The 17,490-nt window shown below is 46.5% G+C and overlaps 1 protein-coding gene across 1 annotated transcript in view; it reads right to left on the reverse strand.

The window, feature by feature from the left end:
- Positions 1 to 382: 382 nt before the first annotated feature.
- Positions 383 to 17,490, reverse strand: part of LOC138602417 (unconventional myosin-XVIIIb-like) — a 53,251-nt gene continuing 36,143 nt past the window's right edge. The window contains exons 33-44 of the mRNA XM_069673891.1: positions 14,136 to 14,240; positions 12,880 to 13,041; positions 12,659 to 12,772; positions 12,069 to 12,185; positions 11,893 to 11,976; positions 11,579 to 11,716; positions 11,321 to 11,506; positions 5,626 to 5,759; positions 5,488 to 5,529; positions 2,994 to 3,173; positions 1,882 to 2,831; positions 383 to 524 (exon numbers count right to left, since the gene is read on the reverse strand). Coding sequence (XP_069529992.1) covers positions 1,886 to 2,831; positions 2,994 to 3,173; positions 5,488 to 5,529; positions 5,626 to 5,759; positions 11,321 to 11,506; positions 11,579 to 11,716; positions 11,893 to 11,976; positions 12,069 to 12,185; positions 12,659 to 12,772; positions 12,880 to 13,041; positions 14,136 to 14,240 — 2,208 coding nt within the window. The 3' untranslated portion in view covers positions 383 to 524; positions 1,882 to 1,885. The remainder of the gene's footprint in view (positions 525 to 1,881; positions 2,832 to 2,993; positions 3,174 to 5,487; positions 5,530 to 5,625; positions 5,760 to 11,320; positions 11,507 to 11,578; positions 11,717 to 11,892; positions 11,977 to 12,068; positions 12,186 to 12,658; positions 12,773 to 12,879; positions 13,042 to 14,135; positions 14,241 to 17,490) is intronic.

Raw genomic sequence — 17,490 nt, forward strand, 5'->3', positions numbered from 1 at the left:
TGGCTGATGGGAAACGCGTCACTAACTGGGTGCTGACTTCAGGATTATCACTTTAAGCTGAGTATTTTTTATGTTATAAAGTTGTTTTGCACATTAGAGAGCGAACCTTTAGAAACACTCTGTGGCATGTGGCTGCCTGTACCTCTACTCTGTGGAAGGTCGGCCACCGAATCTTCCTTTAAGTTAAACAGGAGTCAGAACTCACACGCAGTCTGCCCCAAACAGGAAGCTGTGTTGTTGTTTGCTGTTGCATCCACACAAATGTTTTTGTTTCAGAACATTTCAGTTAGAAAATCTGTAAATGCAATAAAATGTTTGGAGCGTCTGATGATTTAAAGTCACAAACAGAACGTGGATTTCATTTTTTATTCATATACAAACATATTTATCTGAAAATACAGCTGACAGAGCGCTCGGGGAAGAACAGACGTGTTCTCAGGTGAGGAAGCGTCTCGTTCGGCCTTCAGCTCCTGTCGTCTTCAGTGTGTGAGCCGCTCTCAGCCGGACGGGGACACACAGAGAGGCTGATGGGAGAGGAGAACAGAGAGGAGATGGTCAGAACAGAGCGGAGGGTGTGAAGCAGACACATGCACAGGTCCGAGCCTGTTCTTATCAAACACCTCAGAATCACTGCGAGCAAACGCAGTGAAAGAGGGACTAAAAATACCTCCTTCCTTCAGAGGGATTCATGAATCACGCTACACCTGCTGCAGAGAGAGCCGCTCGCCATGTGGGACAAACTCACTGTTCTACAACCAAACAATGAAGTGGTTTTAACGTGCGCTCACACTAAAAACATTCTGGTGTCCTGATAAAGATCCGGCTTAGAGATTAAGTTTACCAAAGCAGCAATTAAGAGAAACATTGGTTAATGAGCACAAAACACAGAGAGCACAGAGAGCACAGAGGCTGAAGGTAACTGCTCATAAACCAAAGTGAAGGATAGTTCTGTACAATCCTCCTGAGGGGAACTCTAACGTCTGCACAAACTGCTCACCAGCCCATCCAGCAGGAGTTGAGATATATTTCATTTTTCAGAGGCAGACTCCTAAAGCGTGTTCCACAGCCGGTCTGAGAGCTCCTCTCTTTGGAAACTTTCCCTCTGCTTAAAACTGCTTTGAACTGTGTTGCTGCTGTTTCTGAAGTGATGCAGTTTAAACCGTCCACCTGCTCGCTTGGCTCCTTTCCTCAACAACTTTTTAAACACTGTGCGACTGCGGGGACTTTCCCCCGGGCGCTGAAAGCTGCTAATGTGAAATCTCTGCTAAAGACAAGAAAGCTACGTGCTTCAGAGGTGAACGATAACAACCCTTCAGTTTGGGTTAAATGATGGTTTTTAAACAGCTGATTGTTTCACTAAGTTTCAGCTCTATAAGGAGAAGCTTCAGCCCGTCCTTCCTGCTCACCACAGCACTGACACGCTGGTTACAGCCGTACATTTCCTCTGGCTGAATCTGGAGGAGAGGAAACTCTCAGACTCAGTCTTTACACTTGAGTGCTGCTTTTAATACAGTCAATCCTGGCACACTGGTCCTGAGTGACTCAGGCAGCCTTTTATCACGAGCAGGCTCCATTAATGCAACGCTCTCATTCTGCTGTGTGAATGAATCTCAACCTCTCAGAAGAAGAAGAAACGTCTCACCTGCACTAAAGGCCCTTCATCTGTCGCCTGTCACATCTGAATAGATTATTACGTCTCTCCTTTTAGTTACAGGAAGATTAAGAGTAAAGAACAAAAACATCCCTTCAGGTTTCTACCGTCAGACGCCGTGTGAAGAAGAGGCCGTGATCTAGACACTGATGCAGGAGAAACTCAATAAAGCCACTAATCCGTCCCCCCTCAGTGATGATGATTAAGGCCGCAGTGTCGCACCTCCTCACCTCATCAGTCGACCTCCTTTTTCAAGTATCTCTTCATGACTGAAGCCACGTCTCCCCCCTCGCTGCCCTCCGCCTCCAGCCTCTCCCCCTGCGGCCTGTCATACCTGCGTCTCGGCCCCCCGCCTTGAGAGCTTCCTCCTGACCCGCCTGAGCTGGACGACTCGGTTTCAGAGCCCTTCCTGCTGCGGGTGGAGGGAGGCAGATCTCCAAAGTGGACGCTCAGCGCCCTGCGGCCTCCTCTGACCGAGCTGGCCAGACTGCTGGTGGACTGAGCTCTGCGGATGGCGGGCAGGATGTCGGAGGCGGCGTCGTTGTCCCCCGCCAGGCGGCGGTTTTGGAAGACGAGGGGTTCTGACCCGAGAGGGGCTTCACTTCCATCGTCCGTAACCAGATTACCCAGCATGCACCGCCTTGAAGGCTGAGGGGAGCGCTGGATTGGTGTCGACACAGAGCGGTGCGACTCCTCTTGGTCCTCCTCTGGGATGGACAGGGAGGGGGGGCGATGGCGGGAGGCGAGGGAGGATGCCAGGGAGGAGAGGCGAGGCAGCGAGGGGACCGAAGAGACAGAATCACTGGAGTTGAAGCGAGTGAGTTTGGCTCCTGATGTCGACGTAGACACAGACGTCGGAGTGTCACTGATGGAGCGCGAGCTGGAGGCGCGGGGGAGGAGCGGGGACGAGGGTTTGAGGATGCTGGGACCCGGCCGGGGCTCCTGGACGTCCTCTGGTCCGAGAGAGAGGGTGGAGGCTCTCCGTCTGAGGGAGGAGGCTGCTGTCGTCTGATAAATGGGCAGGGAGACGGCGCTGCCTGCTCCGTCTCCTGCATCTCCTCCTGCTCTGCGTTTACGGAGTCCGTCCAGCAGCTCGGACAGAGCGGAGGAGGACGGAGCTCGACCGAGACCTTTGGACCCCCCGGCCTCAGAGCCCTCGTCATCAGGGTCCACACACGAGCTGTGGAGGGGGGGAAGGAGACACGTCATTGTCAGTTTGTTTGTTTCCCCTGACCAACCGTCCTAAAGCTGCACATGTTCTGTTTACTGTCATGTTTAACAAAGAAAAACAGGAACTTGTCACATTTGAAAGATTGGCTCCAGAGAGAGTTTGGCATTTTACCGGAAGCTGTAGGTGCTCATGGTGTCGGCCACAGATTGGCGCCCCCCTTGGCTGCTGATGGTACTGCTGCCATAAGGAGAGCCCCCTCCTCGGGACCCTCCTCTGGGGACTCCTAACCAGTGACGGATCCCCTCTCCAACATCCTCTGTCCCGACAGAGCCGACGCTGGACACCGAGTCACTGCAGGACAAAAGCAAACGTTATCACCGTGTTACAGGCAGAGTGAACATCGCCCCTCCTTTCACTATCCGAGTTATACTCAGTAATTGCTACGGCAACGAGCATGCTAGCACATTATGACCGTAGGTTAACACACAGCTGATTCCACTGCAAGACGGGGCGATAACATTACAGCTGATATGCAAGACTCAAAGCATCGGTCAGAGAGGCTCGAGTTTGGATCTCAGTTACAGACGATGCTCAGCAGAAAGATGCTTAACTCTTACACAAAGTATAGAATCCAACCGTCAGCAGAATAATAATATTTGCCCCAATTATGTCACAGTTGTTTGGGAAGCTCCTGCAGGTGCAGCTTGTTATCAATTTAATAACTGGTCTCGATAGAAAGTAGGAAAAATGCAAATTAGGAAGACGCAGTAAAAACATGAAGTATAACTGAGGAGGGCAACAGGTCATGTATGGTGGAGTATTTGGACCATTGTAAAAAGGAAACAACAGAGTCGTAGGAGAGGAGGAATGAAAAAAAAAACTCGATTTAAGTCGCAAATTTGCCAGAAAAAAACTGAGATTATAAAGTCATAAACTTGTGAAACATAAACTGGTAAAATCGTGTTTTTTGGAACCTTTTTGAGCCTCGACCCCCCAAAAAATATGTCGGGGTTCACGGCCCCCTCCCTCTGATCCACCCGTGTCTCTGCCCTGTTGGCTCTGCTGCTCACACAGGTGTGCATGGCCCGGAGCTCAGAGCAGATTCAGCCTCTCTGCACACAAGAAGCAGACTGCATAGAGGAGAGAGACTGAGCGACCCTCTGCTGCAGAAACACACGTTTCTCTGCTCCCCGTTTGCCCCAGGGGTTACATCACACATGACAGTTACCCTACGACCTCATGACGGAAACAAACCTTCATTACAGACAGAAACTACAAAACTACTTTGTACACTGGGACTTAATAAGCCCATTAATTTATCACTCATTTTCTCACAAATTTGCATCTTTTTTTCTGGCAGATTTCCAACTTTAATCTCAGAATTTTCAAGATTTTTCTCTGCATATTTCTCTTCTCCTCCGGCTCCGTTTTTTTTAATACACTGGTAATAATTCTCAGTCATGAGACACTAAAGAGACGGAGAATCTAGTATAATTGTCGAGCATAAAACCGAACGTTCAGTATGGGTGCCGAGGCACTAATACTGTCCAATACAATATACATTTAAGGATGATTTCTAAGTGGTGCAGCAGTGGCTCATGAGTGGCTCATGGACAGTTAGTCGCCGTGCACGCAGCCATTTTCACTAGAAACACCTTAAAGGATAATTCTAGATATTTGGGTTTTCCATCTGAATCCTTTTAGTGAGATCACGTAGTTCTGAGATCTCAGTGTTTTTGTAACTGATAGACAAGAATTATCCTTTAAAAGTCTTTAAATCAGCGTCGTCCTGATGATGTTTCATGATGACGCTGAAAGGGAAATTACAGTGTTTGTAAACCTGAGACCTGTTTTACATGTTCCAATAAATGAGAGGTGCAAAAAGTCCTGGACATGCTGCAGCAGATTTCTTCATCCTGCAGCAGTGAAACAGGCTGTAACGGCTGCAACATAATCCTTGATGGGTCAAAGGTCGTCCACTAAAAGTTCTTGTTGTTTCCACTGACAGGCTCAGATTGTTATTCTAAGTAGACCTTTTTGTTACAGAGTCTCTACTGCCACCAGACTCCACTGACAAAATCAGTTGTTTTATTTATCTTGCAGAACACAGGAGTTGCCGATCTACTGCCCTCTCAATCACTTCCTTTTTTGTGTGTTTCTTAGTTTTTTATCTGAACTAATCAGTTAAAACAGCAAAGTCACACAATAACATAAACAAACCTACTGATCGAGGCAGCAGTAAACGGGCAGCTTCTGTGTTCTGGGAGGTAAAATCTGTGTTTTTATGAATGGAGTCTGGTGTGTGTGCAGAGAGCGATGTAACGTCTGTGTGTGGTTAAAACAATCATCTTCCTCTGTAACTAAAAGGTCTATCTCTGTAGGGATCCTTTCTGTCATGTTGTCACACACTTAGAAAAACAATCTGAGCCTGTCAGTGGGAACAACAAGAACTTCTTTATGTATAATTGAGAGAATTTACCCCCAAGAAATGCACTGCAGCCAGTTTCATGGCTGCCTGAAGAAGCAATCACCTTCTCGTGCCTGTTCGTCATTTAGACCCCAAAACAAAAAAAGAGCCCAGGTTTAAAAACATTTCCCTGTAAAGGACTAATGTGCAGGTCACACCCACACACACTTCTCACACACACATTCCTGTGCTTCTTACAGGTCTTTCTTTCGAGTCAGGGACTCCACAGCAGTTTGAACGCTGGAGTGAAGGGCAGAGCGGTGAATGGTTGAACACAAACAGACATGATGGTGTAGACAGAGGAGGACTTCCCCCTCCTGCCGTGCACTCGGTTACCTTTCGGAGTCGCTCTCATCGCTCGACTCCACCTCCTCCAGGGCGGCCTGCAGATCCACGATGCGGCGGATGGACGTCTCCAGGTCGGCCTGCAGCGCCTGTCTGACGGCGCTGAGCTCCTCCACCTGCATCTCCTGTCCAAACAAACGTCAGCAGATTAAAGGATGTTTGTCTGAGGCGAATAACACGCTCACCTTCAACACCTCCTCCCTCCCTCTGCAACCTGTGAAAACCCCAGAGGCCCGATCCGCCACAGCAATTACCTCCATCCTCACCCATATTACCTCATCAGTCAACGGCGCCGTGTCCTTTCTCACGCACGCGGTCATGTGACCTCCGAGCCGCCGCTGCTCATGTTTGAACGGCTTATTCAGAGGAAATATTGTTACACACGCACGCTGACATCGGGAGGAGAGGGTGATTTATTAATTCATCTCTCTGTTTTTATGTTTTCTTCTTCTTTTGTCTCTGGAGCATCCTGTCACACATGCATGCACACACACAGACACACACACACGCACACACACAAGTACACACACACACACTCACACACACACAGAAAAGCTGCTTCCAGGCTTTCAAAGTTATTGGCTTTGTTGGCTTTGAGGAGACGGGTGTGGGTGCAGTGGTTGTCATAGAGACACATAACCATGTATGAATCTGTGTGTGTGTGTGTCTGTGTGTGTGTCTGTGTGTGTGTCTGTGTGTGTGTCCATAACCTTGAGGAGACAATGAGGATTAATCACAGTCAGAGAGAGAAAGCAGGATGAGGGAGAGATGACGTGAAGAACGTTAGTGGAGGAGGAGGAGGAGGAGGAGTGTATCAGCATGTGTGTGATGTGTGTATGAGTTTGTCTGCTCATGAGGACCGTGTGTGTGTGTGTGTGTGTGTGTGTGTGTGTTGGACGGTAGGTTGTTAAAGGGCATGCTTGTGTGTGTGCCGCTTGCTTTGTGCTAATAAGTGAATAATTATTGAGGCGTCTTTTTCTTCCTCTCGGCTCAGAGGTCAAACAGAAATCTGCTGTGAGCCAGAACGAGAACACGTCGGAGTCTGAAGCTCCGAGGAGAGCCGGCGTCTTCAGAGAGCACAAATGATCTTCTCTCTAAACTGGTTATTGTGATTCATTATGTCTTTAATATATTCATGTGTTTGCTTGTAGATGAAAGAGAATGCAGGTATGTTTATGTTACTTCTTATCATGTGTCGGGCCGGTGTTGGAATGAAGCTGAAAACTGTTTTTCTGGAAGTGAATTTCGAGGTTTTTGCTCTTTACTTGGTTTTACATTTCATATCATCACGAGTGAAACTTGTCCGTTTGTCATTCTGCAACAAGAAGAGCAGATTTCTTCAATGTGCTGCTGGAATTTTTGTAAACATGAAGCTGCTAAAAGACTGAGCGGGCTGCTCACACATGAAACATTTATGATACGCAGCTGTTTGCAGAAACACCGACTTGAGTAACACAAGATATTCTCTTTAAACTGTCTGCACATGTGCACAACCTATGTAACATGCTGCACAAAATACCTCAAATTATGATGCAGAAAATGCGAAGCTTCATCCAGAAGGCGGCTGGACTTGGTTGAAGTTCTTGAAGGCGTTTCAGCTCTCGTCAGAAAGGCTTCCTCAGTTCTTACTGGCTGCTGGACGGAGCAGCCGTAACATCATGACCTCTGACAGGTCGAGTGAATAACATTGATTATCTCGTTACAATGGCTCCTGTCAGTGGGTGGGATGTGTTCAGCGGCAAGTGAACATTTTGTCCTCAAAGTGGGCGAGTGTGACGATGTGAGCGACTTTGACAAGGACCACGTGATGGCTGGATGACTGGGTCAGAGCATCTCCAAACCTGCAGCTCCTGTGGGGCGTTCCTCGTCTGCAGAGGTCAGGACAGACCACAAGTGGCTCGTGTGGTCCGATCCAACAGAAGAGCGACTGAAGCTCAAACTGCTGAGAAAGTTGATGCTGGTTCTGAGAGAAAGGTGTCAGAACACTCAGAGCATCACAGCTTGTTGCATGTGGGGCTGCGTAGCGGCAGCAGGATGACGCGCCCTGCCACACTGCAGACATGGCTCAGGAATGGTCTGAGGAACAACGAGGTCAAGGTGTTGACTTGGCCTCCCCAGATCTCAATCCAATGGAGCGTCTGTGGGATGTGCTGGACATCCGGGTCCGATCCATGGAGGCCCCACCTCGCAGCTTACAGGACTGAGAGGATCTGTCCTCGACGGGTCAGGGCTGTTGTGGTGGCTAAGGCGACCTACACAACATCAGATCGGTGTATGAAGGTATAGTTTGTCTTTTCGTGTTGGTGTGCATCGCAAGAGATTAGAAGATGGTGAACGTGGACCTGCATACTTACATGCACACATAAACACGAGCAAACCTTTCAGGCAGTTTCAGTGAGATAAAGAAAAAGACTTTCAGGAGAGTATATGGTTTGTTTTGTGCAGAGCTGGTCCTGAGCGTGCAGCGCGAGCAGCCAGCAGATTCCTGCCTCAGGACTACTTTTGTTTTCTCTGCTTGTTTGTTTCAAATGTTTCTTGACCTGTCGGACTTTCACAGATCTTAGATATCGACTTTAGGAGGATAATTCTCTTAAAGGCAACAAAAATAAGGCTGCAAGTGAGAAACTGAGCTCCAAGTTATTGAACAAAAATGTGTTTTTTAAAGGGAATCAGAAAAATGATGCACACAGTGTGAGCCAAGCCTTTATAGAGATAACACACAATGAACTGATATCATTATATTTAGACACAACAACATTTGTTAACTAAAATCGGCTTTGTTAAATACTTGATTCGGATTCCGAGGTGTGCTATTTCTCTGTAACCAATCAGATCAATCCACCAAAGAAGTCCGGTTTGTCTGCCACATTATCCCTCACTCAACTAGTTTCTGTACCGTGCTGTAGTATTAATACTTACAGCCGGGCATGAAACATATTAACCGCGCGCACAGCCTGCAGTTACTCCTGATTGTGAAGAGAAAATGGGCGCAGTCTCTGAGAGGTAACGTAACGTTAGCTAGAAGGCTAATGTGTGCTAGCAGTGTAAACTCTAGTGAACGATGTGTCTCCATCAGGATATATTTGTTTCACAGACTCCCTCTCAAAGACGGGGCCGGGGGGATGTACCGCCCACCTGTGATTGACAGGTGTTAACATTCTTTTTTTTTTATACATTTCATGATGTAGTTTTGTCCCAAACGGTCGCCTCGACGTCACCATCGGCTGGCGAGGTCCAGGGCTGATTTAAAACCGTAGACGGCGTGTTTGACACATTTCCAACCCATGAAATTGTTTAAGTAAGAATTATCAATATCAACACCAGCCGTGACGTTTCATCACAGTACAGAAATATAATTTAGATTACAGCTCAAAGAACATGTTTAAGTGTGCAGTTACTGTTTAAGGTGATCAGTAGTTTGAGCTCCGAAGGTGATACCTGCAAAATAAACGTATGCAAAGTTACGTAAAAGCTTATTAACAGAAAAGATGAATTATTGGAAATAAACGTGTACAAGATAATTTAGCCGTTTTTATCTGTGTGACACAGTCAGCCCTCTGCGCTCCGTCTGTTCTGTAACCAAAGACTTCCTGTTTGCTAAAATACTGTTATTACAATCCGCTGTGAAAGCACATCGCTCACAAAGGTGTAATTATGACTGATGACTGTTTAGGTGTGAGCAGAGACCCCCCTGCTTCTGTCAGAGCGGCGGAGATCGAACCTGCGCAGGAACGTTCCAGATTAATCACCAGCTGTTGCTTCTGTTAATGAGAACAGTGGAGAAAGAATCTGGTTTATGGAGGTGGATGTATTTTCAACCGTAGCCTGGAGGAAGTTTGTTTCCTGCCAGGGTTTTTTTTAACATACCAGCCTGGCTTAAAATGTTGGGATATGAGTAACAGCTTTTTGGGGTTTATATTTAGCAGCCTGAGCCGGCCCAGGTAGAGAGCTGCTGATCTGTGTGCAGGAGGCGGGATGCAGCTACAGTTATCTCCGATTCTGGGCCGAGGGAGTGTAATGTGTGACAGAAAGGTTTTGTTCTGCTGTTGTTTTTTTCTTTTCAGGCTATTTAACTGTGACAAAGTGCAGCGTACAAGGTGTGAAATGAGAGATTATAATAAGACCTGAGAGGAAGGCTGGAAAGGCAGAGGAATTAAAATAACACAGGAAGTCTTTCTCATTAAGCTTTAGACGTAGATTTTGTTCCCTTTGTGCAGAGTCATGCTAGCTTTTTAAGCTAAGCTAACAACCTGCGATCAGTGCGTCGAGGACTGCAGCCTCTGTACACGGGGCGCCTGCTCTACCAGCTGAGCTAAACCAACGCCCTGATGCTAAATGGTTAAAGATGATTGTTTCATCTTTTATGCCTTTATGTGAGAGAGAGGACAGAGGATAGTGTTGGAAACTGGGGAAGGGAGAGTTGGGACGACACGCAGCAGAAGCCGAGGACGGGAATCAAACCCAGGGCCGCCACAACGAGGACTGTCGCCTCTGTATGTGGGACGCACGATTTAAGCACTGAGCTACACCGGCATGAACAGCCCTCTCTCTGTATTGGGTGACAGAACCTTCTGGCAGAAAGCCTTAAAGGCAAACTTCTGGGCTCAGAGTCCCAGTCGATCCCAGCACAGGAGGGAGGATTAGTCTGAACTCTACTGGGAAAAAATGATCCCCCTCAGACCGGATTAGCGCTCTCCAAGGTGCTGATCCTGCTGCTAGGTCTCTTCCTCTTCCTCTCCCTCTCTCTCCATCCAGTAACTCACTATTTCTAATCAGTGACTTTTTCACCTGTGTTATAACATACATACAGTATTTACCCACTGCTACTGTTTCCTGGTTGGTGAGTATTCAGAGTTTCGTACTGACGGAGGCCGAGTTAAGAATAGTTCCACAGCCTCGTTGTCTTCAGCGTTTTTGTTTGCCAGGACAATACGCGTCTAAAATTAAACCTCCTGCCTCTCGCTGCTTTCCGACGCTGTTCATCACAGTTTGTTTACTTTGTTTGCTTCCTCTCTCCTTCCTCCCTTTCATTTGTTTCTCATTCTGTTTGAGAAGACTGTCACCTCCGAGATGCCGACCTACCCCTAACCTGTGACCCCACACCCCCACCCTGACCCCAACCCATGAAGGCCACACAAAGCACTTATTATCCTCAGGGTCTCAGCGTTCCCAGGACCCAAACATGACCCAAATATTACCTGAAAGTTTTAAACTCTCAGCACCTTTAAATCAGCGCTCAAAACAATTTCAGACAAATTAGAAACATAACTCTTTTTAATCTGTTTATAAGCTTATTTCTGGTTCCTGTTTTTATGGTCTTTTTATTGCCTTTAAATGCACTTTGTTCTTGATGGTTTGTTGTTATTGTCCTGTAAATGCAATTTCATTTTCTGTTTCCTTAACGTCTTGTCTTTAAGGTATTTCTATGGCCGTGTAAAGCTCTTTAAACTGCCTTGTTTTTGAGTGGTACATAAATAAACGTGTTCGCGCCTGTCGTTTACAAAAACAACTTTATAAGGTAAAAAAATCAAACATTGTTGGGGGAAGCTTGTGCAGGAATATGTGCTTGTATGTAGATTTGTGTTCATGTATGTGCTGGAGGGATTTAGTTACGAAGCAGAAACAGCAGCTTTTTTTAATGTGCCTGCGGTGAACCTGAACGCAGCAGCGTCTGTGTTTCAGTTACCAGCTCGATGCGTCTCCTGCCGCTGTCCTGCTCCCTCTGGATCAGCTCCTCCATCTCCAGCCTCATGTCCTGCACACGCTGCTGGTAGTACCGCGCGTTCTCCTTCTCCCGGGCTTCGGCCTGGGCGCTCTGCTCCAGCTCCTCCCCCAGACGCACCACGCTGTCCCTTAAACGCAGCACCAGCACCTGCACAGAGAGGGACAGAGTTTAGGGAATGAAATGTTACCTGAAGAAACAGGAAATGCAGAAAGTCCTCACCTCAAACCTCTTAACTTGTCCTCTCTGAAACTCCAGTTTATTCTCCAGGTCACATACACGTGCCTCCTGTTTACTGACGATGCTGCGCCCCACAGTGGACGACTCCAGGAACTGCACCCTGGACACGCTCTGCTGGAGCTGCATTATGAGGAGGAGGAGGAGGAGGAGGGAGAAAACATTTACAGAGTCAAATTAATGCACCGGCACGTCCCTGAATACGAGTGTGTTAGACTGAGATCTGTAACAAGGAGGTGAAATGATCCAGAAATCCATTAAATCACATTTGCTTCATAAAGCTCTCAGTGCGGTGTTACCTCCTCCTGCAGGGAGTGTCTCCGTTTCTTCACCTCCTCCAGCTCAGCTTGAAGCTCTCTGATCTGAGAGATATCACTGGAGGACTACACCACAGGCAGAGGGAGGCACAGATTAGATCTTTTGAGGAGTAGGTGATTAACAGAGCTCAAACTGTGAAGCTATTTCAAAGCAGTACCTGAGCAATGAGCGCTTTGTGCTTCTTCATCAGTTCATTGAGGTCTTCCTGGTCCTCCTCGAGCCGCTTCAGCAGGTCCACCTTCTCGTGCTGCAGCAGCGCCAACTGCTCGTCCACCTGGAGCAACAATCACACAGAGGTAAGGTGGGTTTTATGTATATAAATCCTCCCTGGAGTGTAGCTTACACTTGGTTATCAAGATTATCTTCTATAAATAGCCTGCGCTGACGGCGAAATTAGGTTTAGTCTACAGTCGCTAGTTTATCATGTTTTAATACCCTGAGTTTTGCCTGTTAGGCCACAAAAACCTGCACGAACGCTCTAGTTTAAGGCTGCAGACGGTCCTCATCTTTCTCTGCATGTTCTGGGAGAGAACGTCCTGAAATCAGAGGACTGTCAAACCCTCTTTAACCTCTTGTCAGCTGGCCAATCACAGCATGGCGTGAGAGTTAATGTTGGAGTCGGTTTTGGAGAGTTAAAAAATTAATGTCACAGCCCATCCAGGTTCAGGATGAAGAGGTTACTTCCGTCTAGTTAGTTGTTTCCTGTTTATGTTTGCCCTTTAACCTGCCGCCTGTCTGCACACTCACCACGCTCTTCTGTTTGCAGATATTTTCCAGCTCGATCTGAGTGTTCTCCAGCTCCTGAGAGAGAGTCGTCTGAATGCTCTCAGCCTCCAGACGCCTCGCTTCGTTCTCCTCCAGCTAAGAGGTGAAACGCAAAGAGAGAAAGAGAGTGCATGAATGTTTCTCACCCTGAGCAGAAGGTGAGATGCTTACATTGAAGCAGGTGAATGTACAGGTGATGGTACCTGGCAGTGCAGGCGCTCTATCTGCTCCCTGCTGCCGTTGGGCAGGTTCTGCCCCGGGTTGTCGACGGTGGAGAGAAGCAGCTGTGCGTCGGCCAGCAGAGCGTGAGTCCTCTTCAAGTCTCTCCTCAGCTTCTTCTCCACATCGAAGTCTCTGTGACCCACCTGCAAGACGTGCAAGACACCTCAGAGTTAGAGATTAACCCCTTAAATAGGATTTTACCTGACGATATAAAGCAAACTGTTCTCTCTAAACCCGTTTAGATTGCTTGAGCCAGCGCTAATGGCTGCAACATAATCCTTGATGGGTCAAAGGCCGTCCACTAAAAGTTCTTGTTGTTTCCACTGACAGGCTCAGATTGTTATTCTAAGTGTGTGACAACATGACAGAAAGGAGAGATAGACCTTTTTGTAACAGAGGAAGATGATTGTTTTAACCACAAACAGACGTTATATTGCTCTCTTCATATACACCAGACTCCATTGACAAAAATAGCATTTTTACTTTGCAGAACGAAGGAGTTGTTGGTCTCCTTCTGCCTCGATCAGTTCGAGTGTTATTCTTTTATTCTTAAATACTGTGTTGATCCCGTTTAAAACAGCAAAGACAACAACATAAAAAAACTAAATGATTGAAGCAGCAGAAGACCTGCAACTCCCATATTCTGTAAGGTAAAAATGATGTTTTTATAAATGGAGTCTGGTGTGTTTGCAGAGAGCGACGTAACGCTGTTTCTGCTTTTAAAAAATCATCTTCCTCTGTAACAAAAAGGTCCGTCTCTGTAGGGATCCTTTCCTGTATCACCGCTGCAGGCTCATGAAATCTACTGGAGGTATTCCCAAACTTTCTCTACCTATTAGTCATTTATACCCCTAAATATAAAAAAATAGGGCCCAGGTTAAAAAATAATGGAATGTCCCTTTAAATAGACTTAAAGTGGAGCTGTTTGCCAGCTTGGCTGCAGACCAAGTCCTGGCCACTCATCAGGAGTCCAATTACAACCTCACAGTGACAGAGACAGAGTGCTGAATTAGCCGCCGCCACCTCGCTGCATATGCTTGTTTTGTGGCCCTTGTAATGTAGAAATGACACATTCATCAGCCAGAGAACATTAACCCCACTAAGAATGATGTACTGAGCGAGAGAGCTGGCTGGACGCGCTCAGTCAGCCCCTGCAGGAACACACGTACAGCACATGTGAAAGAGTGTCGTCAAAGAGAGGGCGGCGTGTCGTGCTCGTTGTGCGTGTGTTGTGTACCTGGTCACACAGAGTCGCTATGAGTCCTTCCAAGTCGTGCTTCTCATGAATCACCATCTGTTTCTCCTCGTACTCCTGCTCCAACTGCATCTCCAACTGCCTCAGCTGCACACACACACACACACACACACACACACACACACACCCACACACACACACACACACACACACACACACACACACACACACACACAGAATGATGAAGGGCCCGACTAAATGAGCTTTTATTGTCCTTGACAGGAGATTTCCCCTGCAGCAGGCTGCATAACGATGAACATAAAAACATCATCATCTGTGGAAGAACATAAAAAAACAAACTGCTACAAACTGGCAGAAGCCTCGGAACGATGTTCTGCTGAATAAATCAGCCGGAGTTTGTTGGTTAAAAGCTTCTGCTGGAGGGAAGGAACTTCAATCCTTAACGGCCAGATTTAAAGGGTCCTCCAGTGAGCACGGGTGGGACTTCATTTACTCAAGTACTGAACTTAAACACAACCTTAAAGCACGTCACCTGCACATTTAATTAGTTCATGCTTCTACTGCACCAAATCCCAGAGGAATATGTTGTACTTTTACTCCATTATCTCCTACATTAAATAATAACACGTCATATAATCAACAAATCAATACAGAAGATTATTATTATGGGTAAAGATAATTCTGTTCACCACTGCTGGACTTCACATGGTAGCCAGCAGTCCAACTCTGACTCACGTTTCCACGGCAGCTCTCCTGCAAAAACTCACCTCTCGCTAAGTTTTAGAGCCAAACTCTGTTTCAACAAAGCGTCTTTCTCTTTCATATAAAGGTCCGTCCCTGTAGGATCGATCTCTTCCAAGCCACCACACTCTGCTAACAAACGTTGCAGAACATGTTGGTCTACTTCTTTGTGTTAACGTTGGTCACACAGTTATTGTGTTGGATCCGTTGAAGGACAAATCCTGTGTTCTGCAAGGTTAAATCGCTGTTTTTGTCAATGGAGTTTGGTGGCCTTAAGAGAGATGAACGTCTGCTTCTTGTTAAGAAAAAGGTCTTTATCTCTGTAGGGAGACTTTCTGTAATGTTGTCACTTAGAACTTTGATGAGGGGCATACATACTACAAAGTGAGTTCACAGGGTATCTTTTGGTTATCAGGCTTGAGTGATCCTGACAGGAGATCGCGCTCAGCGGTCACACGCTGCTGGTTATCACCTGGATCAGTCAACCCAGGGTTTCTATGAGCGTGTTCACATTAAAGGGGAGGATTCTGCAGCGTATGATCAATCACACATCGGAACAATTCTGCCGTCAGCTGATCAGCATATTTTACTAACTCAGAGCAAACTATGATTTTACAAAGATATGAACACATTACACATAATCCAGACTACAATCCACTCAGCTGCTGGATGCAGGAAGAACTGGGGACAAATCTCATCACTGCTCCATCACCTGAGCTCGATACTGAGTCTGTTTTTTTACTATAAATTAATATAAATTAACACATTGCACAGATGTATTCTCTCAGCCTCAGCTGCATCAAACGGCCCTATAGAGCAAATAAAAATAAATATAAAACCACAGTTTACAATTTGCTCCAGAGCAGGTTATGTGTTCAGCATAGGTTACCATGGCGATCTACCCTGGTAAGAAGTGAACCACCTTCACAGCACTGAAAACTCTGAGTTAACCCTGAAGTTCCCTCGATAACAAATCCTGCTTCAGGTGCATTAGCTGCTGAACGTTGCAGAGATTACAGAAGCCTCCAAACTACGAATGTGATACCAGAGAATGGTGCAAACGCTGCAGGCTTCCTCACTGGGCCGTAGGTTACATCATCATTGTGTTAACTCCTTCAGCAAAAGATAAGAGACAGAAGATAGCACAGCTTGCATACTTAACTTACAGACTCATTGTTGATTGTTTGCAAAGCCTAACCAAGTATTTTGTGCATCATCCAAAGCAGAGTGCAGCTGTTCATCATTAATCTGTCGTTTGGATTACAGTGCACGTTGGAGTACCGAGGAAAGTGTCCTTCTTGGAGTGATGATGACATCACACCAAGCATCAGCTCTGCATACATTCACATGTTCATCCTCCTGAGGTGACAGCGTGGGTCACAGCAGCTAAACACTGACGTGATTGTGTAATGATAACTTTGTATGGAACACCTGTGGAAACATTGTTGCCTGTGTATTGTTGATGTAACTGCAGGGAAGTGATGTAACTGCTGTCTGGTTGCATAACATTATGAAAAAGGATAAAAAACGGATCCAGTGAAAAGAAAAGAATTCTTCTATTAGCTGACGAAGGACATTTCAATAGAGCCATCTGTACCCAAACAACACAATGCTGCTCTCTTACACAACTCGGGCTATTCGGTTCAGAGCTGGCAGAGGCTGCAGCTCTGCTCAACATGATTTCTCTTGTAATCAGTTAAAAAATGTCGTTCAGGACTGGAGACGCAGATTATTCTGGAAATGTTTTGTGCAGGCTGGCCTCTTGTACAAACGAGGAGGTTCATACTTTGTGGGTTTGACAGTTACAAGAACAGAACTAGTTGGTTTGTAGTCGTCGTACGAGTGTGCACTTGGTTTCTGATTTGTCTTTTGATGCTGAGGGGAGCAAACCTTTTTAAACGGAAACATCTGATTAAACAGTTTGTTCCTCTCACTCACAGATCTGTATCTGTGCTCTCATCTCCTCCTGACTCAACATCACACCGAGCAGCCCTAAAAGGTATCATAAGGAGGAGTTTCCTAGAAAAATAAATATAGACTTTTACAAATATAAAATAAATCATCACTTCTGGGCCTCTATACATGTGTGTTGGTGAGTGTGCGTGCAGACCCTCGTGAGACCCTTCCCTCTGCATCTGTGTGGGAGTGGGTTAAATTAGCAACTGGGCCCCATCAGACCGGCGAACATGGAATGGAACATGCTAGCACAAAGCTAACCATGATGCTGTCGGCGGGGTGGGCGTGTTCTTGCACGAGAGAGTGAGAGTGAGCTTCTGGTGGCGTTGAGCCCAGGAGGAGGAGGGGCCCAGTTTGAATGTGTTGTTGACAAAATGCAAGAAAAATCCTGCTTATTATACCTGTAACAGGTAACCTGTCAGTTTAGGATAATTTTTTGGCCTTTGCTTTTACTGATGTACGACAGTGGATAGTGACAGAAATGTGGGATGAGAGAGAGGGGGGGGGTGCCATGCAGCAAGGAGCCGAGGGTTGGGGTTGCTGTGTCGAGGACTGAGCCTCTAGTCACGGGGTGCTGAGCTAAACTGGAGCCCCATTTTTGCTCCTTATTAAAGCTTAAATAGATAAACTCAACTAAATCTGTAGTTTGTGATCACTTTCTTCAGCTTTGTTTAAGAGT

Source organism: Semicossyphus pulcher, unplaced genomic scaffold, assembly GCF_022749685.1.
Source record: "Semicossyphus pulcher isolate SPU_LCO1_2020_fin unplaced genomic scaffold, fSemPul1.0.p SCAF_22, whole genome shotgun sequence".
NCBI lineage: Eukaryota > Metazoa > Chordata > Actinopteri > Labriformes > Labridae > Semicossyphus > Semicossyphus pulcher.